This window comes from Notothenia rossii, assembly GCF_949606895.1.
Source record: "Notothenia rossii genome assembly, chromosome: 4".
NCBI classification, from domain to species: Eukaryota; Metazoa; Chordata; class Actinopteri; order Perciformes; family Nototheniidae; genus Notothenia; species Notothenia rossii.
The window spans coordinates 60669445-60696941 of record NC_136902.1 but is presented as its reverse complement, the minus strand read 5'-3'; the positions used below and the strand labels follow the sequence as shown (position 1 = coordinate 60696941).

Sequence of the window (27497 nt, the reverse complement as noted above, 5' to 3'; positions counted from 1 at the left end):
GACTTACCAATATCAGATCCTACTTGTGTATATATATCATTGATCATAATAGAAAATAAAAGAGGACTGATGACACTCCCCTGCGGGGTTCCATTTTCAACTTCATGCCTTCGAGAATATGAATTGCCAACTCGGACTCCATAATCCATAATCCAATTATATACATTACCTCCCAGACCCATAATGTCCAGTTTTATTAATAATCCTTCCTTCCACATCATATCGTAAGCTTTTTCCACATCAAAGAATACAGCTACAACACACTCCTTGTTCGCTTGGGCTTTCCTGACTTCAGACTCCAGGCACAGCAGTGGATCTAAAGTACTCCGCCCTCTTCTAAACCCAGTCTGATAAGGAGTCATTAGTTCATTTTTCTCAATGTAGTATGTTAGCCTTTCTGTTATCATTCTTTCCATAACTTTACACAAGTGCGATGTCAGAGCTATAGGTCTATAACTGCTTGGACTGGTTGGATCTTTCCCAGGTTTTCTAATAGGAATAATGACAGACTTTTTCCATATTATTGGCAGCTTCCCTTTCTCCCAGATCTTATTGTACATCTCCAGCAGCTTTCCTAATGCAAAATCACTTAATTTGGTCAACATTATATAACATACATTATCTTTCCCAGGAGCAGTCATTTTACAGTTACTTAGTGCTCTTCTCAGCTCTTGAATAGAAAAAGGTATATTTACAACACTCTGCGATGAATGTCTTTCTTCATATACATTAGGATGTTCATCTAACACTTCCTGCCTCCTGATCTTACCTTCTTCTGTCAAATTTTCCGAAGAATGAACTTTGACAATTTTTAGCTAGAATTTCTGCCTTCTCCATAGCACCAGTGGCAATTTCCCCTCCATTCTCTAACACTGGCAGGTTACTCTGCTGTCTTATTCCCCTCATCTTCTTAATCATTCCCCATACTTTATCTAATGGTGTAGTTCTCCCAATACTTGAACAGAATCCTCTCCAACACTCCCTTTTAGCTCTTTTAACAATGTTCTTTACCTGAGCCTGTGCCTTTTTATATTCTAATAAATTATGTAATGAATGTGTCTTTCTTAGCTTTCCAAACAGCCTGATTTTGTTTCGGATTGCATCATTACAGTCTTTGTTCCACCACGGTACCATCTTAACACATTTACCAAGTTTGCCTGTTTTATTCCCAATAGTTTGATTAGCGCTTTTAATTATATTTGAAGTAAATTGCTCATTTATTTCATCAATACTTTCTGCCATATCAATCTGATCCAATTCATTATCGCACAATTTAGCAAACATCTCCCAATTTGCTTTAGAAAAAGTCCATCTCATGATACCGTCTAGCTCAACCACATGATTTATATCAAACTTGATTATAATCGGAAGATGATCACTCCCAATACTGTTATTTATCAATACTTCCCAACTGCTACCAGAAGCTAATTCACTTGTTATAAGAGTTAGGTCGATCGCAGACTCTGTTCCATCTCTAAAATTGATCCTTGTACCTTGCCCATTATTTAAACAAACTAATTCCTTTGCCTCCATTAAATCCTCCACCACCTGTCCATTGTAATCTGTTGATCTCCCTCCCCACATTGTATTATGTGCATTACAATCACCACACCATATTATTTCATTTCCTTGGCAAAGACTGTCTAATTCCTCTATTCTGAGTTTATTACATGGATTATAAAAATTCAGGACACTAATTTTCCTTTTATTAATCCAAACTTCTACACCCACTATTTCTAAATCATGACTGTTCTTAAAAGTTAGCTTACTATAAGACATGACTTCTCTGATAAAGATTGCACATCCCCCTCCCTGGCCATCATTTCTATCTTGTCTTATAGCAGTATATCCCCCAATTATGAAGTCCAAATGAGTCTTCAGCCATGTTTCTTGAATACAAATAACGTCTGGTTTTTCTTTTAACTGATATATATAGGTCTTGAATTCTTGTCCATTTGCAATAAGGCTTCTAGCATTCCATTGCAGAATGAGAAAAACCATTAATCTACTCACTAATCTGTGAATCATCATTATTGGTGGCTAGCATTTCATGTATCATTTCAACAGTTATATCCTTTATCCCCAAAAATTCACCTGCTGCTTCCACTATTGTTTTCAGTCTTGACCTCTTTTTTGTCTGTTGTAAAGCAACATTCACCACTTTTCCAATAAAGGCCACAAACTTGTACTTATTAATAATCAATGCATCCTCTCCTATCACACACTTATGGGAACACTTTGTGGAGCTTTCCTTTGCCTGTGGTAGTTTGGGAAAATATTTTGAAGAGAACATACTTGATGCTACTTGGGATTTCCTAGCTATGTTAAGTCAAACCTTTTCTGTTGCTTCAGCATATGAGACTTTATTTTGCACTTTGTATCTCTGCACCTCCTTGGCCTTTTTCTGCACTTCGCAGCCCTGATACGCAGCACTATGTTCCCCACCACAGTTACAACATTTCACCTTAGCACCTGCAGTACAACTACCATATTCATGTTCCCCCGCACATGTTGGACACCTGGGCTTAGTTGCTTTGCACTTGTCTGCCACATGCCCCAACCTTTGGTATTTAAAGCACCGCAGAGGTTTAGGGATGAATTATCTTACTGGAAAGCTCATGCAACCGATCATTATCTTCTTTTGTATTGTTTATTCAAACTGAAGAAGAACAGACAAACTATCCACTATCTTACCCTGATACCTAGTAGGAAGACGCTTAAAGGCCATGTAATGCATCTAACACAGGTGTTTTTTAACATGTAGTTTAGATATCACCAGAATAAAAATAAATAAAAATGTTTAAAGTTTCGTCATAATTAAATGACATATACGTTAAAAACCGATGTTGGTTCCGAAGTTTGCCGAGTACGCCCCCGATCACTCCCGAACGAGCGGTGACGTCACACGTGGCAAACATTGCCATTTGATCAAATCAGTCCAAATGGCAAGCACCGCGATAACTTCAGACAGCGACAGCGACAGCGATCATTCAAGCTCAGATTCGGTGGGTTATCTGGATTCAGTTACAGAAGTAGAGAGTGAACCAGCTAGCCTTTCACTTCAAGGCATCTTGCCTTATAAGTACGAGCCTCCTGCCCAGCAATCGAACAACGACGCAGAAACTTGTGAAAGAGAAGTGGATTCCGCAGCCGGCGAGACTCGAGTCGGCAATACTGAATGGTAAATTCTGTTTTATTTAATTTGACCTGCACTAAATGTCGATCTTAATTTGTCATCTGTTCCTCACACGTCCGGCAGATATTGTTTTGTTTTTTAATGTTATGTACAATATTCAGGTGTACATGTCAATGCTGTGAAAGCATGCCCACTGCAGATGAATGTGTATGCTGCAGAGAGATCTGGCAGGTGATGGAACAAATAGACAGTTTGCAACCTACTGACCAGATAGCAGAGTCCTGCATCGGGTCGGGTATCCGCGGGTACCCGACGGGTGACCCGCAAAAAAGGTGATTTGCGATTGGTATTTTTTCAAACGCTTTTTTCCGGGTTCGCTTCTGGGTAAAACAAAAATGATGCGGGTCCGGTTGCGGGTGTTGCATAATAAATATATTTAAACAATAATAATTTAGTTTAATGTTTAAATCCTCAGACCTCTCCTCCGCGGTACCGAGCATAATCATAACCTCTGCAGTGCATCTATCTGCTGCTGAGCGCACCACATTCTGAATGGCTGAGGTGAAGCTCTCTATAGCGGAGAATACAGCATTTTCAATAACTCTTCCTCAAGAGCGAAATCCAACGTCTGGGAGGCTTTTGGTGTCATCCTAGATGGAGAAAATAAACAACATCCCAGGCTTTTTGAGCCAAATATGCAACTGCGTGTGTTAATAATTGCACGTTGTCACTGCTTATATATATGCGGGTTCGGGTCGGGCTGCGGATCATGTGCCGGCGGGTCGGGTCGGGTTGCGGAACTAATTGGCAATATGTGCGGGTAGCGGGGCGGGTTCGGTACTGCACGTCACGGGTGCGGGGCGTGAGCGGGTCTTGAAAATCAGACCCGTGCAGGACTCTGCCAGATAGAAGACACCGACGAGAAACCAAGGTGCATTATTAGCCACCCAGGCTTTAGAGAAGGCTGTCTCAGTGTTTGGACACTGAAAATAGCGTATCTTCAATACAAACAACAACACAGAGCAGTTGATGGCCCACTACACCAGTAAGTAAATATTGATTGACCCAACTGCCTATTGCAGCTTTGCTTTCATATAATACTTTTAGTCGCTACAGATATGGTACACTTTTAAAGATACCATTAAACTCTTTCAAGCAGTCAAAAACAGCTTGGCTTTTATTTTTTCTGTGTATGCAAGTTCAATGTATGCTTGGGAAAAGAAACAACTACACATGTGAGGAAATATATAAGAGGTCTATGATTCTGTCAAGCAGTCATGTATAACCTCATATTTATTTTGTACAAGTAAAATACAAATATCATGTTATAAGCCAATTTGTAACCATTGCTACATAATAGTACTACATAACATTTTATTTTTCTCCAAATATATTTATAATCTGTATACTTTTTTTTCATTAGGAAGTATCGATATACAGGACTGTCTCAGAAAATTAGAATATTGTGATAAAGTTCTTTATTTTCTGTAATGCAATTAAAAAAAACAAAAATGTCATACATTCTGGATTCATTACAAATCAACTGAAATATTGCAAGCCTTTTATTATTTTAATATTGCTGATTATGGCATACAGCTTAAGAAAACTCAAATATCCTATCTCTAAATATTAGAATATCATGAAAAAGTATACTAGTAGGGTGTTCAACGAATCACTTGAATCGTCTAATTAACTCGAAACACCTGCAAGGGTTTCCTGAGCCTTGAAAAACACTCAGCTTGGTTCAGTAAACTAAATCACAAGTATGGGGAAGACTGCTGATCTGACTGCTGTCCAGAGGACCGTCATTGACACCCTCCATCAGGAGGGTAAGACACAAAAAGAAATTTCTCAAAGAGCAAGCTGTTCACAGAGTGCAGTTTCAAAGCACATCCACAAAAAGTCTGTTGGAAGGGGGAAATGTGGCAGGAAACGCTGCACAACCAAGAGAGATGACCGCAGCCTTAACAGCATTGTGAAGAAGAGTCGCTTCCAGAATTTGGGGGAGCTTCAAAGACAGTGGACTGAAGCTGGAGTCCAGGTATCAAAAGTCACTGTTCACAGACGTGTCCGGGAAATGGGCTACAATAGCCGTATTCCCATGGTCAAGCCACTTCTGAACTCAAGACAACGGAAGAGGCGTCTGACTTGGGCTAAGGAAAAGAAGCACTGGACAGTTGCACAGTGGTCCAAAGTCCTCTTTTCAGACGAAAGCAAGTTTTGTATTTCATTTGGAAGTCAAGGCGCCAGAGTCTGGAGAAAGGCTGGAGAGGAGCAAAATCCAAGTTGCTTGAAATCCAGTGTGAAGTTCCCACAGTCAGCGATGGTTTGGGGAGCCATGTCAGCTGCTGGTGTTGGTCCACTGTGTTTCATCAAGCCCAGAGTAAATGCAGCTGTGTACCAAGAGATTTTAGAGCACTACATGCTTCCGTCTGCTGAAAAGCTCTATGGAGATGAGGAATTCATTTTCCAGCATGATCTGGCACCTGCCCACAGTGCCAAAACCACCAGTAACTGGTGTACTGACCATGGCATTACTGTCCTCGATTGGCCTGCAAATTCCCCTGACCTGAACCCCATAGAGAATATGTGGGGTATTGTGAAGAAGAAGCTGAAAGACACCAGACCCAACAATGCTAATGAGCTAAAGGCCGCTATTGAAGCATCCTGGGCATCCATAACACCTCAGCAATGCCACAGGCTGATTGCCTCCATGCCACGCCGCATTGATGCAGTAATCCGTGCAAAAGGATTCCCAACCAAGTACTGAGTGCATTAATGGACATTTTCAAATGTTTGATTGTGTTTTGCTGTTATAAATCTTTTTTTTTTACTTGGTCTGAGGAACTATTCTAATTTTTTGAGATAGGATTTTTGAGTTTTCTTAAGCTGTATGCCATAATCAGCAATATTAAAATAATAAAAGGCTTGCAATATTTCAGTTGATTTGTAATGAATCCAGAATGTATGACATTTTTGTTTTTTTAATTGCATTACAGAAAATAAAGAACTTTATCACAATATTCTAATTTTCTGAGACAGTCCTGTACAGCTTATCGACAGTTTGTACGTTGGTGCTGGGGTGTACTCGGCCCAAAAATCTGAGTCCCGCTGCCTGCATGTGCTGTAACCGAGATACGGAAGACTTACCCTGAACCGGGAGGCCGCTATCAGGGATTTCAATGGCCAAATCTGTAATTTGACATAAGTCATGCAGCTGAACTGGTTAAAATGGTTTCGCATGATGTAAATCATTTACAAAGTACATCATTTACAATATTATTTTTCCAAAGAAACATGTAAATATAACAACATTTTCCAAATCACAAATTTGTAAGATTGTATTAATTTACTGTTTGATAAATAAAAAAGGGTTCTTTTGTTAATTTTTCACTTGTAACATTTTATCTTTATTGCAGTGTACATTAGTCTATTTTGGTATATGTGCGAGCCCACAAATAATTAAAAGTGGTAAAAATAATAAAGATATTCAGACGTAATTCATTTTTGGCCTTACTTATTTCACTTCAACTTTTATATATTTCAGTCACTAGGCAAGTTCACTGTACTCTGGTGACATTTAGCTCAAGCTGGCATAACACCTGTAGTAACTTAATTCTGACCCGAGTTTTGTGCACAATCTTCCAGCACCCATGATCAATGTTTATAGCAATCAGGAAACATTCACAGCTCACAACTACACATCGCTTCCCCATCATGAATTGTTAGATAAATTTTTTTTAGCGAGGTCCGGTTACACATATGTTGAGCGAAAATAGCGGAAGGATACAAAACAAACAATCCAGACGAGGCTGGTGTTTGCCACGTGTGACGTCACACAGCTGGGTTAATGGCTGGCAAGCTTTTCGCTACCGGAGCGGAATAACACGGGAAAGTGGCACACATTTCATGTTATTTGGGGGCTATTTATGGAAAGAATCATTGATGTTGATATGTCAAATGAAACAGTGGAAAGTGATGAAGCGATTTATTAACACAGAATAACATTTATTTTGGACATTACATGGACTTTAACTACAGACACTTTTCCCCCTTTAATTTCTTTCTTGAGTTCTTCTATGCCGATTTCTATGGGAACTCCACTGATAACTCCAAGTATTTTCCGATTTGCTCCAGGAGCATGGCATTTAATTCGAACTTCATTCAGGGTCTTCATTTTCAGTAACTTTTCCTGTTGTTTTGCATTCATCAATTCAACCAACATCCGTCCATTGCTCAGAAATCTTGTTTGCTTTATCGATTCAATTTCTTTGTGAATCGCTTTAGTCAAGGCCACTGGATGTAGCTTAGCTGCGGATTGCTCACCAAACTCCAAGATCACTTTCCACTCTTCATTGTCAATCCTTTTCTTTACTTTCTTCAATTCATTCTGCGAATCAGATTCACTAAGACCGTCACTTGACAAGTCTATCTTCTTTCTTGAAGACTTTTTCCTTACTTCATTCCACCCTCCTTCTCCTTCAGATGCACTTTCCATATCCTCCTCTCCAGGAATCAAAGACGCCATTCCACCAGCTGCTCTCAATCTCGCACTCACGTCAACGTTCACTCCAATCTCCGTCTACTATCGGGAGTCAGACCAAATTCTGCCCGTCTAACGTCACAGATTACCCGGCATGCCTGAGAAGTACCCGTATGTGCGCTCATAGCACATGCGCAACTTTAACCATGCCCCCAAACTGCTCGTTCACATCAAGCGCGTCAATTTGCGTATACGTAACAGCACCGCACGTTCATGACAGCATGGCACTGGATTGTTATATGATGGAGGCCCATTCCCAAACCGCCCCCTACACCCTACCCCTACACCCTACCCCTCCGTTTGCGCGTTCACGGGGAGGGTCCACCATATTGAGGGCTGTTCCAAACCAACGAGTGTGGAGCGGTGTGGAAGGGGGAGTGGGCTATCAAGCCCTCAAACAGCGAGTCTGCAGCGGTGCTGACTTGAGACCGGTCTCTACCTGACCGGAGTCACGCGGTGTGTGTCCGTCAGGAAACAAGCTGTTTACAAGTAGTTCAAGCAAACATCCACTGATAAATTGCGATGTTAACAACCTCATGATAGCCTCATATGTTTTAACTTAGGATCATACCTGTGTTTAGTCTAGAAAAAGGTAAATGTGTGCATTTTATTATAAAGTTGTGTATATTTACAGACTGTTGCAAAAACTAAGAAGCTTATAAACATCAGGTTTAAAACTAAAAGAGCTTTACGAAAAAGTAACACAATGAAATATGTTTGGAGTTTTATTTGAGTTATTAATTTACATTTTTTGTCTAGGAGATGCTGATTTGAAACAGTTGTTACATACAGTTACGGCATTTGCTGTTTCTGCCGGAGAGAGGGGAGGCCGTCCCAAAGCTTGCCGCTGTATTTACTCCCTCCATCTGACAGGAGGGAGCCTCGTTGAGCTGCGAGTGTGGCTACAGACGAAGTTCACTCCGTCACGGAGGGGTAGGTTCGAGGGAGTGGTTTGGGATTGGGCCGGAGTTTGATATTAACTAGACCCTCCAGAAAAACGCGATTCTGGGATCGCAGAATTTCCCGCATAATCAGCAAAATGCCGCAGATTTTTAAAAGTCCGCATATTTATCAAAAGGCCGCATAATCCCCACATTTTTCCACACAAAGTTGAGAAAATAAAATAAAAAAGTTAACTCGTCTTGACGAGTAGTGATGATGACGCAACGTCATCAGCCCGCGCATCACAGAAGGCAAACACCGTCGTGTGAAGGTGTGGAATTCACACACCAAGATGAACAAATCGAATCCATCACATTTACCCACGAACATTTCTGCTAAAGACCGGGCAAAGCAGTACCCCAATGTCTTGCACGAAAGTGGGGGGAAACTGTTCTGTACCCCGTGCAACTGTGTGTTGGAGCATAAAAGGAAATCGACTGTGAATACCCACTTCGATTCGCTCAAACATTCAAAAATGGTTTCTGCTGCGGACAAGAAAGCCAAGCAACTCACGCTCACAGAGGCTTCAACCTCCAAAACCCTTTCGAGGGTTGCAAGAAACGAGGTGAGTAGCCTACAATATTGAAGCTGGTCAGATAACGAACGAGTAAATGAAAAGAGGGAGAATAATCACATTTTTTCCGCTTCCCGCATATTTCACAACTGTTCGCATATTTCCCAACTTTCCGCATATTACGCAACTTCCCGCAATTTTCCCGCATAAAATCACATAAAAACCCCGCATTTTTATCGCATAATCAAGGATTTTAGCCCGCATAATCAATGATTTTAGCCCGCATAATTAAGGATTTTGGCCCGCGTTTTTCTGGAGGGTCTAATTAACGAGGCGGCCGCGGCAGTTAGCAGCTAGCGGCTAGCTAGTAATTAGCTCTTAGTAGCTCTGTACGTGTTTTCTTTTCCTTATGACTGTTGTAAGTAAACATATTTATTCTATATCTTCTTCTATATGTGTATGAGCTCTGTACCTGTTTCTTTTCCTTATGACTGTTGTAAGTAAACATATTTATTCTTCCTTCTATATGTGGATTTGAATGTATGTCACAGTCCTCTGTTTATTTATTGTTAAGAAACGCAACAGCAACACATGGTTTTCAACAGTGGAACGATTTATGTGAAAGTCAACAGCAACATCCCAAGCTTCTTTCTAGCCAATATTAATTATGTTGTATCTGTACCTTCAACTGTAACTGACCAATTTGGTGTATTTTGTTTGCAAGTCTGTGTTCAACATACTACTTGGAGTACGCTTAATGTGGCACAAGTCTGTACTGAACATGGACATGCAAAACTCTCAACAGGTCAGTTTTTTTTTTCATATCTGATACCAAATCTTGCTGAAATATTGCCACACTGGAGATGTATAGTGTATGTAGTTAAGGGTTTAGTTATTGTACATTTCAATTGTGTTATTTATGTTAAATGTATTCAATGTATTCAATGTGTTCAATGTATTCAAAGTGTTCAATGTATTCAATGTATTCAAATAACTACCCAAACATTGTATTTGTTAAAAGTTAGTTGTTCATTGTATATGTAAGTTATTTATATGTATGTAAGTGTTGTCTCGTGTTTATGTACTGTTTTTGATCGTTGTTGTGCCCTCACTCGTGGCCTGCACCTTGACCTTGACGTGGTGAGTGGGACAGGCCATTTATGTTGGAAATATCATGCTAACAAATCTGCAATTACAGAATTGAATGATAGTGGTTAAATATGTTCATGTCTTTCTGACATTATTTGTTATCCTTTTCCACATAGCCTCTCAAATGGATTCCTGTTTCATCTGTTGGTTTGCCACTGTCCAGCGTCTGCCAGCTGGCTCCGCAGCTGCTTATAATCAGCTCATCACGGGCGCTGTCTTTAACCTATTACATTCACCTCATTCTCCAACAGCCAATCACCAATGCTACAGCCAAACTTTAAAATGGTTCTCCTCTCACCTGCAGTCAGCTGTGATTGCAGGTGTTCATGCTGCCGCCCGCCTCCTCTCCACCCACCTCCGTTCATCATATCCAGAGCCAGGAGAGCTAATCCAAAGACCTCATCACACCTCCTCTTCATCCCATCTCCTCATCAAATCCAGATCTTCAGCATCATCATCACCAGTGTCTGGACCCCGGGAGGTTCCCATATGCTCACGGCTTTTCCCCCTTTAGATATAAGATTTCAGGATCGGGGTCTAATCGCCAAAGACTTAACATTTATCATATGACATGTGTCAATAAATGTTCTTTAAACAAAATGAAGTCTCTCCTGATTGAACTGTCTTGACCCCATCCTCAACTTTTTTTCAAACCATGAAATGCCTTCAGAGGGCTTTCCTGTTGATCATGTTTGGTGGATTTTTTAATATAATAATTGCAATCAACCTTTTAATCTATATAAATTTACATTTGTTGTCACTATTTGTTCCACCTATGCCAGCCATCAGAGGTATACATGTGTTAACTGTGTTAATCTCTTTTAGGTTTCATTTCTTATTTTTGTGAATTTCTATATAAAATGCTGATTTTTACCTGAAATGATGTATTTTTAATTACATTTTTGTAGAGCTTTGACTTTTTCAGCTGAATAAATATTATAACTCTACATGGTTTTGTTCAGCATTGCCAGCTTCACTGTTGAGCTTTATGTTGTGCCCAGCATTCTCCTGTGCTCTGAAATCAAAATGTGGATAAGCATAAAACAACACTAAAATAAACACTACAATACAACTTGTTATTTCACATACAAGGTTGTTCATTTGTGTGTATAAATATACAATACAGGCTATAAACATATATATATATATATATATATATATATATACAAGTATAATTAATACAACTGTTAATTTGATTAGAGCTTTGACACATATATATTTATATATCTATAAGTATGACGACTTCCTCGGGCGATATCATATCTGGGTCAAAACGTGTTGTGCCCACATGCAAAGGTTGTAAACTCTAGTTTATCCATGCGTAGTAGTAATAGCAAACAGCAACGTTCAACTCCTTTAATGGTATATTGCAAGTGCAATAAGAAGCTACAGGGACGTTAAATCTACGTCAGTAATATTAACTTTATTTAATAAAAGATTTACATCATACAGCCCATGTAGTATAATATTTTACAAATGATGAATTACAGCAAACATGTGCAATATATCCATTATTACAGCTCCGTGGGCTGGCAGTAAGGCGATATGGGTCCGTTCTTATTGTGCATCCATGGGTAAAGGTAAAACTCATGTAGTACTGACCACGTCACATCACATGAACGTGCCGGGCGGCGCGTTCCCGTGGGTTAGATGCACGTTCATAATGCAGAGGGGAATAACTCTCAGAATAACGTTATTAGCACATTTTTACAACTTGAGGAACGAATGTTTTTAATAAGGGCTATAAAAGTGTTCATACTGGGTAGTTTATTTAGTTTAAAAAAAATTATCAACGATTTACAGACCATTCTTTCCCCATGTAAGTCAATGGGAAAAAGTGTTTCCGGGCCTGGCAACCAAACGGAAGTGTAGTACCGCCGTTTGGCCAGCAGGAATATTTTCATCTGAGTCCGGCGCACTTCCTGGGGGCTTGGTGGTAAAAACAGATTTTCCGCTCGTGAGTATCTTGTTTTGCGCGCTAGAATATTGACCCAAATCTGACTCCATAGGACAGAGCATCAGAATTTGCCATCTTGACAACTTCGAGCAGAGGGTAGCGGCTCCGGCTAGTTGGGAGGCACCGCTCTCCATATAAAAACGAGAGCACAGCCAGTGAAGAGCCATTGCGCCGCTAATCTTGTAAAGCCTGCTTTAAACAATGTCTGTTACTTTTAACATGCTGTTATTCACGTGGGTTGATGTGGCATTTAAATGTCACGCCACTTGATACAAGACATATGTCAAATACTCCATTTTAATTCTACAGCTCACGGTTCCTTCCTATCTCCTCACTGCTGGAGAAAATAAGGTATTGGATCCTCAATGAAGGTGGAGGGGGAAACATTTCAAGGTGAAGGGAGGATAAAGGATGCAAAAGTTATTGAAATTAAAAGCACCCCTTGGGGGGGAAGCTTCGGCAGCTTCATGTATATGCATGGCCAACCCAGTCTCATGGCATTTCGTGTTCACCAACACGATTTCCCCTTTTTTTCGTGTTGCACAGCACGATTTTAAAAGCAATGTATTTCTATTGGTAGTCTTTCCCCTTTTTTTTCGTGTTGCACAGCACGATTTTAAAAGCAATGTATTTCTGTTGGTAGTCTCACGGCATTACGTGTTATAGGAAGACCGGAAGCTGTGTGGTTCATAAAAACATTTTCTTACTCAATATCAAGCCACGATTATTGCTTTTATTTAAAATCGTATCATTTCAGACTTTTGTTGCTGTCTGTGAGGAAAATAAATGGGGCTCATTTTTCCTTCTAATTTGTTATTCTTTTCAAAATAACACACTGTTATTTAGTCAACAATAACACACAATAATCCTTGTTTTTATTTATTTGTTTAATTCTATAATCTCTGGCTTTTTTGCCGTCCTTCAGGAACCGAATTTCAAAATAAAAATAACCGGAAACAGACGTAGGCCTATAAGGGACATTTCGAGCATCATCGAGTTTAGGATGGCCGAAGACACTACACTACCCATAATCCCCAGCTATCGTTTAGGACTACAGTCCCCGTGATTAAACTTCAAGTCGGGATTGGATGTTGGAGTGGCAGTGCGCCAAGGTTACGGAATCGAAACTGGATCGAACGCCGCCCCCCCCCAACAATTAGAAGTTGCCAGTATTAAACACCAATTATTAACCAATTAAAATGAACCGATTAAACATCTCTCTGACACAGTTTAAACGCATTTCAAGTGGAAGAATTGTTCGTGTCTCCTCTTCGTATCTCGGGAAGCTGGAAGCTGTATTATTTTCAAAAAATTAAAATACACATTTATTTTTTTAACCATAACGGGTACTTTACACAACATTGAGTCAAACTTATCCTTGTTTTAATCCTTTTTTTATTTATGTTAAATTGTTGTTGTCGTTTAATTTTCCATTTTATTTATTTTGGTTTAAGATATCATTATTTTTTATTTATTATCATCATGTTAGATGTTTAAACTTTTCTGCATTTTATAAGGCAATATATACTTTTTTGTTTTTGTCCGTAGGCTACTTAGGTTATTAAAGAGTTATCGTGTCAAAATATAGGACATTTGTTAATATTTTATTGTATAATCGGTACAGGAAATTACATCATTCAGAGCACCACCTATTGGCCAAAGAAACTGCCACCGGCATTGCGATCCATCCTCTGACAAAGTAAGTTGGGTCACTAAAGTCTGATACATGTTTTGCTTAGATTTAATAATTGGGGCTTTTTTTTAAGCCTTTACTCGCATGGTTCATCATACATCCTGAACTGTTCTAAGTCTGAGAAATGCTTTCGCCATAATCATCAAAGCAACATTAATGTGAAATTATTCTTGCGGGCGGCTAGCTAGCTAGCTCACGTTCAACATAAGCTTAAACTAGTTTAGCTACATTTATATCAGCTCATAAGTGGTGTGTGAAAAATATTTGTCTTAATTACGGCTACATACGTCGGTGTTAAAGTGTGAGTTATACATTATCTTAATCGCTTTTGTTTTACACATGACAGTACTAACGCTGGCCGACATTTTAATATATGTTTGGGGGGAGGGGCATAGTTCACGTCCATGTGCTTGTTACGCGTATGAAACAGGAAACACGTAAATGAACTCAGTCTGTCTAAAGTAGTTAAACCGTCACAATGTGCATTTAAAAAAACTAGTTTCACTACATAATTCACTTTTTCTGTTCTCTCCTGCAGCTCCCGTACCCACACCACAAACCCATACACTGATCTACACCATCATAAAACCAACGGCACTTTTAAGAGCCAAACTCAACCTATCTCTCTGTCTATCTACCTAGATTTCTTATAGTTATTGTCTCTATCTTTTTCTATCATTCATTATCTATTTCTTGATCTATCCATCTCAATCTTACAATCTGTCTCTCTATCTCTGTTTGTCTCATACAGCAGCTGTTGCATATCCAGTGTTGAAAGTGTGCCGGTCCTACCCGGTCCTTAGTACCGGTAAGAGATTTCCAGGCGGTCCGGAGGACCAGGAAGAATTGACAGCTCCACCCGTGGAATTTATACTACGAAGGGCAGATATTTTGGTTTGAATTACTGGTCTGGGGGAAGCTCGCGAGTGTGTGTGTGTGTTTGTGTATACGTGTGTGAGTTTGTGTATTTTTGCATTTGTGCGTATTGTGTTTGTGTCCCGGGGAAAACACTAACGAGAAACACCGGCTGCTGTTATGCCTGCTGTGACCTCAAGTTACTCCGTTCTCCGCTTGTAATTATGCCGTTACAAGCTTCTAAGTTGTATTTATCATCTGAATTTGCCGAAACAAGTTTCATATTCTGAAAGCCAAGACTTTGTTTATTTAAAATCAAACAAAACACCCGAACCCCGAAAAACTATTTTTTTACGCAAATCCACGTTTATTTTGAAATGAGCCGTTGCAACTTCCGACTGATTTCGATAGAGCGGGTCACATATTAGCTTTTCCCCACTTGATCAGAACAGCGGGAGGAGAAAAGAATGGAGTGACTGAATGACAGCTAGAAAATTAGGCTACGTGGTAATTAAAGCAAAAATGCAAACGACGACTCTTCAGATGTTTAAGAGAAAGGAGAGAGATGAAGAAACTCAGAATGTGCTTAAAATTTGAAAAACAACGCCCACAGATGACACAGGTGATGATGCTTATTTAGCCCAGAGAATGGACATGAACATGGCCATGATGAATATAATAAGTTAGCTAACTAGCAAACTGTATATCTCTATATGGGGTGCCCAACCAGTCGATCCCCAGTCGATCTCGAGATGTCTAAAAGTAGAACAACAATATTCTGTTTTATCGTTTATGTCCTACAACAGGGGTGGCCCAACTTTTTGGCTCAGGGGCCACAATGATGTATCAATGTGACAGCCGGGCCGGGGGGCATTGTTTGGTTCCGTCTTGATTCAAGTCGGGCTGAGGGTTGTTTTAATCTCATTCTCCCGCGCGCGGGGCGACGTCCACGCGCAGCTGCGACGACCCGGGAGGAATGGACTTTTCGCGGCGCGCGCGGCGTGTGGACAGTGGGGGATAACATAAATAAAAATTGGATCGTTGTATTTTAGACTTTAAGGCTTTTTAAGATCAGAGCGGGAACCCTGGCTCATTTATACCAATATTGGACGGGCCACATTAAACACATCAACGGGCCGCATGTGGCCCGCGGGCCGTAGTTTGGCCACCTCCAGGCCCGGTTCTACGGGGTGCATAAGGGTCCCAGTTGAATGTTATGCACCCTCACTTGAAAAAGAGAAGGGAGTGAAAAATATTACATAAACAATAACAATAATAATAATAGTAGTAGTAGTAGTAGTAATATGAAGAAGAAGAAGAAGAATATAGTTGAAAATAAAATAAACAGTAATTGTGTTCAAATATTGTGGTCAAATAACTATAGTTAATAACCCCCCCCCGTCAACGATTGCCGCCGTCTTGGTTCAAAAAAGGTTGGACACCCCTGCTCTATATAGTCAATGGCTATCTTACTCAGAACACAACATGTACACAGCATACTATTTTAACATTAAATATTTTGCTTTGATATCTTCTATTTTAATCTGCACATTGTGGCATACATTTTATTTTTTTAGTATTTTAATTTATGTAACCAATATTCTGAAAATTCAAAGAAAGACAGAGACTTGTACATTTTTGACTGTCTGCTGAATTTAGTTATACATCTTTATTCTAATTTATAACAGTTGAGGCCCAGAGGGAGGAAGAGGAGACTCAGCCAGAAGAAGTGGCAGCAGGTCCCTCAGAAGCCACCACAGGTGATGCTAGCCCTACTGCATACCCTTCTATATGGAAAGAAGAACAATAAGAACAGTTCAAACATGAATGGATGGATGTATGCTCACAATGGAAGGCTAGGCTGTACCCCATGCCATGATGTGAAGGATCTGGGTGTCATGGCCTCCCGTGGTGTTAATATTACTATTCAGTGGGCTGATGGAAAGATAATCCCAGCTGGTCAATCAAGGGATGTCCAGCTTTCATCACTGCGCAAAAAAATCCGTGAACACAAGAACTCTGCAGCACATAATGAAGCAGTCAAGATTATTCAGACAGCAAATAAAGATATTCTTCTGAACATGAACGCGAGTAGTCAGGAGTCTGTGTTTGAGTCTACTGCCAAGGTATTCATGACAGCCTATTATGTGGCCAAGAACAACAAGCCTTTCACAGACTTTGAGATTCTGATTGACCTGCAGCATGCAAATTCTGCTGATTTGGGGCGTGTTTTGCATAGCAAAACTGTCTGTGTTGACATAATTGAGCATGTGTCATCACAGATGAAAAAGGAACTTCTAAAAAAGATAATAGAGACCAAGAGCAAAATCACAGTATTGGCTGATGAGTCAACCAGTGTTGGGCACAAATCAACACTAATTGTGTTCCTGAAGCCTAGTGTTGATGGAGACATGGAGCCCATTGCCTTTCCGTTGGACCTGGTTGAGCTGGATAGTATGTCTGCTGCTCATATCAAGGAACAGATTATGGGTTGCTTGCTTAAAAATGGCTTCACTGTTCAGTTGCTGAGAGAAATCCTCATTGGATTTTGCAGTGATGGGGCCAGTGTCATGCTGGGAGTGAAGTCAGGTGTTGGGAAGTTGCTCCAGGATGACTTCCCAGGCATCATACTATGGCACTGCCTTAATCACAGACTGGAGCTTGCTGTTGACCAGGCACTGGATGTGACAGGGGGAACAAAGGACTTCCAGGCATTCTGAACATGAACGCGAGTAGTCAGGAGTCTGTGTTTGAGTCTACTGCCAAGGTATTCATGACAGCCTATTATGTGGCCAAGAACAACAAGCCTTTCACAGACTTTGAGATTCTGATTGACCTATTGAGCCTATATTCATTATATAGCCAGTCACCAAAAAACATGCGGCAGCTGAGTGAATTTGCTCACAACCTGGACATCGCCCTCAGGAGGATTGGAAAAGTGTTCAGTGTTCACTGGGTAGCTTCTTCATGGAGGGCAGTCTCTGCAGTTTGGCAGTCTTATCCAGCCTTGGCACAACATTTCCGTGAGGCATCAGAGGATGATACAAGGGACAGCAGAGGGAGGGCCAAATTCAAAGGTCTGGTTTCTAAGTTGTGCTCCATCAACTTCCTGAAAAGTCTTGCACTGATGGCAGATGTTCTGACTGAACTTAAGAACTTGTCAGAAATTCTTCAGAACAGGAAGACCACACTCCCAAAGAACCATGACATCATGACGACTTATGTCAAACGCATAGAAAGTTTCAATCGCTACCCAGGACAACATGCAGTTGATGCCAGTCAGGCAGAGGAAGTGATGGAATTCAAGGGAGAGGATTTAAGAGTTGGCAGGTCTCCCATCATTGACTCTGCTCAGTTCATCCAAGCAGTGGCAGACAATATGAAAGAAAGACTCTTCACAACCACAGCAAACAGAGCACAGGCCAGTGTTGCAGCCAACCGAAAAGAGGCTTATAACAGCCTTATCAATCAAATGGCAGTCCTCAACCCTGACAACTGGGACCATGACAATCCTCGATTTGGAGATAATGAGGTGTGGGCTTTGTGTGATGTCCTACATGTGAACCAACAATAGGCCCATCTTGGATTCACAGAATACAAGGCCAGTGGAGGAAGAAACATTCCCAACAAAATGAAGAAGTTGCTTATGGCAGTGGCACTGTCTCCAAGCAATGCTGACTGTGAACGGGGGTTCAGCACAATGAATAACATCATAACTGAGTATAGGAGCAAACTTACAACAACAAATGCAGCAAATCTCCTCTTCATCAGCTCTGTGGGACCACCATGCAGACAGTGGGATCCACTGCCTTATGTGAAGACCTGGCTGGGCAAAGGAAGAAGAGCAGCCCACTCAACAAGCTAAATGGCTCGCCGGCAGAGGCGCGGGAAGGTATTTTGAGTGGGGGTGCTGAGGTGCTGGACTCCAGTGAACACTATTACGGGCACTATAGAGCACTCACAAAGAAACTCCCCACACGCAAACACACAGTAAACCCGCGACTGTTACAATGAAGGCTCGATAATCAGCTCACGGCATATAGGCAGGGGTAAAGTGCTATTTTTTACGAGTGGGGAGCGGACCTCACCTCCTCTAGGGGGGTCCGGGGGGATGCTCCCCCGGGAAGATTATTTGTAAATATTGAAGTTAAAAGCATCAATCTGGTGCACATTGAGAGCAACATTAAGAGATCTATGGATACATCTCTCAACACCCAGATGAAACACAACTGTAAGCAGATGTTCTTTTTCTTTATGGATATTTTACAAATCACTCCCCTTTCAAACTGTATTCTTGTTTTACTGCCATATAGTATTTCATAACTGTTTTTCCTTTATTCTATAACTATAATGTTCATATGAAGGTGTGCCGCAGAAATAATATTTTGAATAATTTTTGACCAAACCGTTTGAGACCCACTGAGATAACTTAGACTAAAGTTAACTATCTAAACACTCAGAGAGTCCTTTAGCTCACCTGAGCCTCTCAGTCTGAGAGGAGAGCTCTCCTCCAGCTTGTTGTGGAACAAACAGCTCCGTATGTCCGTTAGTGCAGCTAGCTAACCAGATGCTAACAACACGGTCCCTGCTGCTGGCACCGGTCCCTCTCTCTCTCCCCCTCTCTCACACACACTAAATGCGCTATTTCCGCACACACACAGAGCTGCGAGCTTGAATGACACAAGCACACTTTTATTTCCATGCAACTCTCTGATTGGTCTGGTGTCTTGCCTCCGTTGCATTCACTGAACACGGGAAATTACAGTCCTGCCGTCCTTTCTAGTGTCTTGATGAGGTTCAAGTAAAGCACGGTTAATGTATTATAATATTGAGGTAGAATTGTCCGGGGCTACAGAAAAAACATTCGGGGCAGGCCAAAATATTATTTTACCAACAATGTGGAATTTATTGGCTCCATATTACACAGATTATGCACAGCGGGAGCAGCAATAACCGTCAAATAATAATTCAGACAGGGGAGCTCCGCACCCCCTGCCTGCCGCTAGGGGGTACTGCAGCGCCCTCAGCACCCCCCTTCCCGCGCCCATGCTCGCCGGTACACAGAAGAGGAGAGCTACTTCAGCCCTCTGTGGAAAATGTGGAAAAGTGTGTAGTTTACCTCCCTCAACATGCCTTGCTAATGGTCTGTTAAGTTTTGACAAAAATTGGCTGGCTGGCTGGCTGGCTGGCTGGCTGGCTGGCTGGCTGGCTGGCTGGCTGGCTGGCTGGCTGGCTGGCTGGCTGGCTGGCTGGCTGGCTGGCTGGCTGGCTGGCTGGCTGGCTGGCTGGCTGGCTGGCTGGCTGGCTGGCTGGCTGGCTGTGTTGCAATGGCAACAAAACACAACCCAGACCCCAATAATCCCACATCCAAAGAAGGGAAATGCATGGCTCTTGAGCTGAAGCATGAACACATGCTAGCTGAAGCTAAGGTTGGTGTTTTAACCCATATGACCTCATTCATTTCCCACTTGAATTTGGCACTATCTGTTATCCAAAAAATGCTGAACAGGCCAAGAGTAACTGGATTTTGGATCAATGTATAGGGCCTTTGCAAAACGGTTCATCATTACAACGTGGGGGGCAGAGGCTTACTAAATAAAGCTTGTTCAACTTGTTTTACTTCATTAGTTGTATATGGTCGGAAAAACTTGAAGCAAAAATGTTCTTCAAGTGAATGAATTTACTTTTATTTGTCCACTGTCATATGGCATCAGTTTATCAGCAACATCAACCTTACATGAGTTGTTACTTGGTCACAGAAAGCAGCTGAGGAGAGGAAACGGGCACGCTCTGTAGGAGACACTTTACATTCCCCTAAAAGGGGCTGTGTAGGACGTGGCAAGCCGAGAGGGAGGCGTGGAGGGCGACGCCAAGGCTCAGCTACAGGTTGAAATCCCAATTATTTTACATTTTTATGAATTTACTAAGTAAATGGTTGGAAAATCGAATTAAAACACAGTAATTGCTTGTTGAGGGTCTACAATAATTCCAATATATAAACGCATAGTGACACTACAGTCGGAGACATTCCCACTGTGGTGTCATAAGAACTATGCTTTCTTTAATTTCACAAGCTTTTAAACAATAGGTAGATAATACAAATCATCAGTTATCTGTTGTTAACCCTCTGTGTGATGTTTTACAGTCACATCCCCCCCGACTGAGGGCTTCCAGTCTTCCAGTGTGGAGGTTCTGCGTACTGAACCTTCAGCACAACACACATTTGGTAAATCACAAAAATGGCTTTAAGTTTAAAACTAAAATCAATTTTTAAATAAATTGTGTTAGTGGGAGAAAATAACCTTATACACAACTGACAGTTCAGGACTCGAACAAGGAATGAAATTCAGTAAAGATATTGGCCAGTTCCATACTGAGCAAAGAAATGATCCTTGATTTTTAGTGTTCATCTTAAATATAGTCATTTACAGTTAAAGTTTCCCATTCTGTTCACAGAAAAGAATCTGGAGAGACTCTCTGACATTCTTTCCTCATGTCCTCCTCCTGAGCCTCAAGGAAGCTCTGCCTCATCCTGCTCTTTTCGGCAGCAGAAAGCCTCAGAGCGCTGGAAAGAAGGGAGACCACACCACCTACAATGCCTTCTAGAAAAAGAGGCTGTTGGTCATCCCCTGTGTGGCCTCTGACACGAGCCGGCTGTTATTAGGTGAGATAACATTTACCTTTATTTAAATTACTTTACCTAATTGTAATTTTTCAGTATTAATACTCAGTGCCCTGCTATTTCAGCTAACATGCATGACTTTTGGGATGTTAGAAAACTGGATACCTAGAGAAAACCCACATGAAAATGAAAGTAATTCTAGGATATTAGAATAATTTTGTATTTCTTCCCAAGGTGTAGAGAGTGTCTCCCCGAGGAGTGGTTCTGTGGAGACTGTGATGTACTTCATCACAAGAACCAGCCACTCCACAACAGGGACAGTTTAATGAATGTTTTTTTTAAACCAATTAGTCCAACAACGTGTGTTGTTAGAGTGGAAGGTGGATATGACACCCATGACCAAGGTATGCTCTCTCAAACATGCATTTTGATGTTCACATGTCTCTTCGGCCAGCATATAATGGTAATTAGTGCTTTTCTTTTTTTTTTGACAGCTTGCATATTGCCAACTGTGAAGGCACCCAACTGCTCCTGTAAAGGCACAAACTTCACAGTGGTACCAAGCAAACCAGTGATTTTAATTACCATCAATAGTAAACAAATATATATATATATATATATATATATATATATATATTTGGATTTCTATTGAATTGTTGTTATACTTTTACTGTTGTGGGCTGAGGCATTGTGCTTCCACTTGGAGTAAAACCTTCATGTAATATCTGTTCATCTTTGACTATTTGTAGATGGAACTGTTGTAAAATGTGTCTTAATTATGTTTATTTACTTGTTCCAAGGGCGTTATGACTTGCATCTGCCACTATATGTCTGTCAAACTTGCCAGCAGCAGTGGACCCCCGACTTGAAAGTCCTCCTTAAGAGTGGATACTGGCCAGCTTCGGTCAGTATTTCCACACTTTACACATTGGACCTCCTGAGCTCCTTTGAAGAGCTCAAGGTCATCTCTCCGGGATTCTCCAGACAGGCCTTTGCAAAGCTGCTGGAGCATCGCACAAAGCGTGGAGGAAGAGTAAGTGTAAATATTCTTTACCATATTATACATTATAACATTTCCGTAAATAGACAAAATCACAGCAATATATGTAATTATCTTCCAGTCTGGACCTGTCAACGGAGATGCACTGCAGCGCAGCTTTCTGGAGTTCTCCTATGCCTCGTATGAGGAAGACCAGCTCTGCTGTGGTGCTCCTTTCATCTGCCCTGCCTGCACGCCGGAGATGTTGGCTGTTTCTGCCGATGGAAACAGGAAGCTGTATCGCTTTCAGCGAAGTGGAAGGTGCTGTTTTTACAATGTTGTTATTTAACTTTTTTGATTACTGTTTATATTTCATGGATATATTTGCTAATCTTTTTTTCCTCAGTTCTGATGGCAGCGCCTTTTTTAATGGGCTCTTTGTAGCAGAAGACAGCGCGGTGGCTGCATTTGTCGACAAAATACAGAGATCACTGAAAAATGCAAGTTTTTATTCGTCATTTTACCTTATAGGTATATCACAAAAATAGCCATGTATATCCAACCCTGACTTTCTTCAAATTCAGCTACTTCTCCTTACCATCTACTCCAAAATCAGATAATTAGAACAAATGGTGTAGATCGTGATTCCATTGCTTTTAACTGATTTGTCATGATGTAATGTGTGTCTTAGACCCAGGGAAGAGGCACATGTGGGGATTCCCAGTGGACAGCAGCGAGGGAGACGTCAAGGAGGGCTTCGAAGCAGGATGAAGAAGGGATGGAGGTGGCTGTATGTCGCCATGGGTTTCTTTTGAAGGCCTTAAATATGTACAGGGGGGAGATATTCGCCTCACCCCCTGTATCTTCAAAAGGAACTCATGCCAGCCAAAGCCACGTTATTCGCCATGGATGTGGCTTGCAAGTACTGGCCGTACATGGAGAAAGCTGCAAGTGTCCTTCCTGCTCTCCAGGAGCTGACCACCATGAAGCCATTCCTCAGTGTAATGCATGCTCGAGCCCATGCTACCAAATGCGAGGTATGTGAAATATTTTTGTATCACGTACATTTATATTTTTTATATTTATAATACTGAAGTAGTAAATATCTAAGCTATACTGTTTAGTATAGTAGTATGTAGCCTCTTTGCACAACAATTCCAGCAACCTTTTACCATCAGATTATATGGAGTGGGAAGAACCAGGAGGGAGCAGGGATGACTGCTGGGGAAGAGGTGGAGCAGGTCAACAGCTACCTGTCCCGTTGTGCCCTGACAACAAAATACATGTCCAAAGCAGGTGAGTAGAAGGTTTTGCCCTATTATTGCATACTTTTATAGATGACACATCATAACTTCATTATTGCTTTCAAAAGCACGACTGGACATGTTCACAGTGCATGCAATGGGATGGAACAGGAAAAAAGGTGACTCCCTTCATCAGGCACTTTCCACAAGATATGTGAAGGTGAGCCTCCTATTAAAGGTGTTGTTGTGTCCTTTGTCATTTGCACATGGCTTGTTGTTAATCATAGCAAGTTTTAATCTTGATCAATGTCCATCGTCTACTGTTTATCAGACTAGTAGGAGGCTCCTGGAAGAGACTGCAAGTCTTGAGGAACTCAAGACGGAGCTACATTGTGTCTCAGATGACATGGTGTCGACGTGGATCTCCGACTTAAACTTTGGAATGGGCATCTGGTAAGCACGACGAGATAACACCAGCTACATGTCATTGTCCATGACTGTTTGAATTTACAGATTTGATCCTAAAGAGCAGCCAATTTTAAGGCAATAAGACTGATTTTTCATGCCACGTAATGGGACCCTCACTGGATTTCAGTAGACAGGGACATAATCTTCAAGCAATAGCAAGCCAACTATGTGTCCATGTTTATCTCTGATATGTTCCAGTTTCCATAGTTGTACCATCAATTTGTGTTAAAAGGTGTTAAATATGTTGCACAACTTTGTTTCTCAAAACCGTTACATGTTGTGTAACAGTACATTTTACTGCCAATATTATTTCTACAGGAACATCAGAAACATCGGGTACTTCTGAAGACATCCTTCAAACAGCACTGCAGCAAAGCATTGAGGGGCTTTACCTAAGTGTGAGGCAGCGGAAGCAATCCCTTTACCGACCGAATGGTCTAACAATATAATGTTTTAGGTTGCAGATTCAACCTACTGAATTATATATATTTTTTGCACTTGCAAATATAGTTTGTCACATATCCCTATCCCACTACTTCATGTCTTTTTCAGACAGCAGCAAGCTCCGCCATCGACTTCGAAGGAAGCTTGCAGACGACAAAAAGCGCCTTAATCCAGAGGTACTGAAGTACAACCAGCTGGTACACGACTCTGCCAGAGGCATAGATGTTGCTGCGGTGGAGCATTCCCTCTCTGGAGGGAGCATCATGTCCGCGCTGTGGCCGTGGGAAGTTCATGGCATGGGTCAGTTTTCAGATATTTCATAATAATTAATTTGAAGTTCTGTTATATGAAGGTATACCTTGCTGAGTTATGCACATATCATGTCGAGTGTTAGAACGTTCATTTAGTTTAAGGGTATATCTTAAGTTTTCTTATTGTGTATACATTTGATTATTTTGAAAGTACATGTTTGGAGTTTTAAACATATTGTCATGCTATAATGAAAATGTTATTCATGTATATACATAACTGTGATTGGATTTTAGCTAACTTTACAGCAAAGAAAAAGATACTTGATCAAGTCATGCTTACACGGAGACTGCAAGAGGAGAAAGGCATCCTATTGTGGGAGATGGCGCAGCATTGCACATGGTTGCAGAACATGGCAGTTGCTCTAAAAAATAAGGTGGCTGAGGAAGGTAAGTTGAAAGCAAAACTTAACCTACCTTGTAAAGTATGAGTTTTAAAGGAAAAAAAGTCAGCCCAAATCATTCTTGGTCACAGAAATTGGATGGAGTATAATGGCCTTTGCCCATTCGACCCGGCCATTTTACATAATGAAGTCCCTTGACAGTGACAATCATCTTTATATGTACATGGGAGAGAATATACTCCATTGAAGTGCTCTGGCCTCGTGAAGCAATCTTACTTTATAGTATGTCCATATAACAATATTTTGTGTATTTTCAGATGTAGACAAGGGGAATGGAGAACTTGGGTGCACCCTAAGAAGGAAGCATGCTGAGGCGTTGGAGAGGTTGCAGGTGGTACTGCAGCAGTACAAGACTGCTTTAGGTCCTGATGCTTGCTTCCTTCAACATGAAGAGGAAAGTCAAAGTGGCCTAAGCAGTCAAGGCACCAGTGAAGATGAAGAAGGAAACATAATTTAGGTAATTTACTTATGAATTAATGTACAGTATCTTTGTTGATTTAGCTTCAACCTAGACATGTTGCTGTTACTTTTGTATTCATTAATGCTAAACATACATTGTGTATTCAAAAACCTCAAATTTGGTTTCTGATCTGCCCCTCTTTTTTGTTTCTCTGTATTTCCCCAGATTACTGCTGCTCTCAAGCACGAATATCCGCCAAGACTTGATGTGCTATCAGAAATGTAAATACTTTACTGACTTTATATGTAGAGATTGTATTCATACTCCTCAATGGAAGATCACCCTTGAATATGTTGACCATATGACTTTTCCCTATGCCGCAGCATCAGGCCAAACATTTCACTTGTACACAACTTAAATTGTATTGAAGAAAATGCTCAGCGTCCCTGGAATACATCCTGAGCAATGAACCATTCACTTTTGATCCTTTTTGAAACACTAGAATGTAAATTCCTAAATCTCCAAGTTTATCTTGCTGGTTACCATACAACTTGGTGAGCACATCATTGTCCAAGAGCAGGAGGTCTTTCCCTTTTTTCCCAGAACGGGATGCCTATGCATTATTATTTTCGATCTCTTATAGGATTTACCTGTGATTAACTTTATATGACTGCACCTGTTACACCGCAGATCAATAACAGCTTTCCTCTAATTGTTCATTTTTGTTTCTTTTGCATTACTTGCTTTAATTGCTTTGTCAGTTATATTTCCTTTTTGGTCTCCAGCTATTAACCTGATTGATTGAAGTACTTCAATCAACATGTACAATGCACAGTCTTTTAGGATGTATAATTAGGGACATTGAGATAAACAACAAATAGTTTATTTGGTGAATCACCTCATTGTTGTTCTCAAAACCAAATAATACATTGTTATAAATTGTTATATTTGATTTACACATAGAATGTACATGTTTAATATACATAGTTAAATCATAAAAAAAATGGTTGTGTTGTATGATTTCTTAATACTGTATGTTATAACCGTTTGCATAACTTGATTTTATGTTCTGTTTTCCATACTTTTCATGTTAGACTAACCCCAACGCTCTAGAGTCAAGACATACACCCTTATGGTGGCGTTTTACTTGTATTGTGGTGAAACACATAAGTAAACCATTGCCAGAGAGAGGACCATTTTATTGTTTTAAAAACAATGTTATTGATGTGGTTGGTTGATGAATAAATATAAATTAAGCATACGTCTGTGGTACTTTTTGTTGTTTACATCACACTGCATTATAATGCGTTTGGAAATAAATTCATTTAGAAGTAACAATATGGGTTAGCACTTGAATATTTTTGTAAAGAGATGATCCTCATCCGGAACACTGGTTGTTGGTTTAAGATAAGATAGAACTTTATTGATCCCAATTTGGGAAATCTTTGCGTTGCAGCAGCATTAAAACACAAATACAATACAAATAAAAAGACAAGAAATAAAGAAGAAAATATACATGTTGAATTTACAAATGAGCAATAACAAGATATGCAAGGTATTATATTTACATAACTATGTGACAGATGGAATATTAAATATTACACTGAATATGTCAAATGTACAGTGAAGAGAGAAACTATGGAGCAGAGAGTTCTCTTCCAGCCAGAGGTGATTTGTTGTACAGCAACACGTTCTCACTCCCAACCCGTCACACGTTGACGGACGGTCAGGGCCCCTCCCCGTCACCGACTTGCATCGAGCTCCCTGAACGTTGGTAATAGACACGTTGGGATCGCGGCGAAATGCTCTCAGCAGATCCATTCTCACAGCGTTTATCAA

General features: G+C 40.7%; 3 protein-coding genes across 11 annotated transcripts in view; 2 read left to right on the top strand and 1 right to left on the bottom strand.

The window, feature by feature from the left end:
* Window positions 1-27497, bottom strand: part of LOC307036610 (melatonin receptor type 1B-B-like) — a 133644-nt gene that overhangs the window by 41732 nt on the left and 64415 nt on the right. Inside the window, exon 1 of one of the 2 annotated variants that reach the window (XM_079677082.1) lies at window positions 10583-10747. The exons of the other annotated variant lie outside the window; for it this stretch is intronic. Coding sequence (XP_079533208.1) covers window positions 10583-10703 — 121 coding nt within the window. The 5' untranslated portion in view covers window positions 10704-10747. Of the gene's footprint in view, window positions 1-10582; window positions 10748-27497 lie in introns of those variants that run through there. 2 annotated transcript variants of the gene reach the window in all.
* Window positions 19629-21433, top strand: LOC307037260 (uncharacterized protein; the record flags this gene model as incomplete). Its single annotated transcript, XM_079678039.1, has 4 exons — window positions 19629-20218; window positions 20549-20675; window positions 20935-21015; window positions 21246-21433. Exons 1-4 carry the CDS (start codon window positions 20117-20119, stop codon window positions 21431-21433), a joined length of 498 nt encoding a protein of 165 aa, XP_079534165.1. The 5' UTR covers window positions 19629-20116.
* On the top strand, window positions 21429-27434 carry LOC307038349 (uncharacterized protein). 8 transcript variants are annotated; one of them, XM_079679741.1, is made up of 13 exons: window positions 21429-21453; window positions 21646-21815; window positions 21906-21967; window positions 22212-22444; window positions 22533-22890; window positions 23082-23427; window positions 23569-23686; window positions 23763-23854; window positions 23966-24087; window positions 24421-24846; window positions 25092-25244; window positions 25516-25715; window positions 25884-27433. In XM_079679741.1, exons 10-12 carry the CDS (start codon window positions 24642-24644, stop codon window positions 25713-25715), a joined length of 558 nt encoding a protein of 185 aa, XP_079535867.1. In that variant the 5' UTR covers window positions 21429-21453; window positions 21646-21815; window positions 21906-21967; window positions 22212-22444; window positions 22533-22890; window positions 23082-23427; window positions 23569-23686; window positions 23763-23854; window positions 23966-24087; window positions 24421-24641; the 3' UTR covers window positions 25884-27433. The 8 variants fall into 8 exon arrangements, with proteins under 8 accessions (XP_079535867.1, XP_079535870.1, XP_079535868.1 ...); XM_079679744.1 differs by having other exon boundaries at window positions 24421-24500; window positions 24655-24846; window positions 25092-25715; window positions 25884-27053; XM_079679742.1 differs by having other exon boundaries at window positions 25516-27434.

What these genes read in the sequence shown, in the direction of transcription:
- LOC307038349 (XM_079679740.1), top strand. Translation starts at nt 22,190, where the DNA reads ATGTTTATTTACTTGTTCCAAGGGCGTTATGACTTGCATCTGCCACTA. An exon ending in GCACAAAGCGTGGAGGAAGA is followed by an intron (nt 22,445 to 22,532) that starts GTAAGTGTAAAT and finishes ATTATCTTCCAG; the next exon opens with TCTGGACCTGTCAACGGAGA. An exon ending in AAAATACATGTCCAAAGCAG is followed by an intron (nt 23,687 to 23,762) that starts GTGAGTAGAAGG and finishes TGCTTTCAAAAG; the next exon opens with CACGACTGGACATGTTCACA.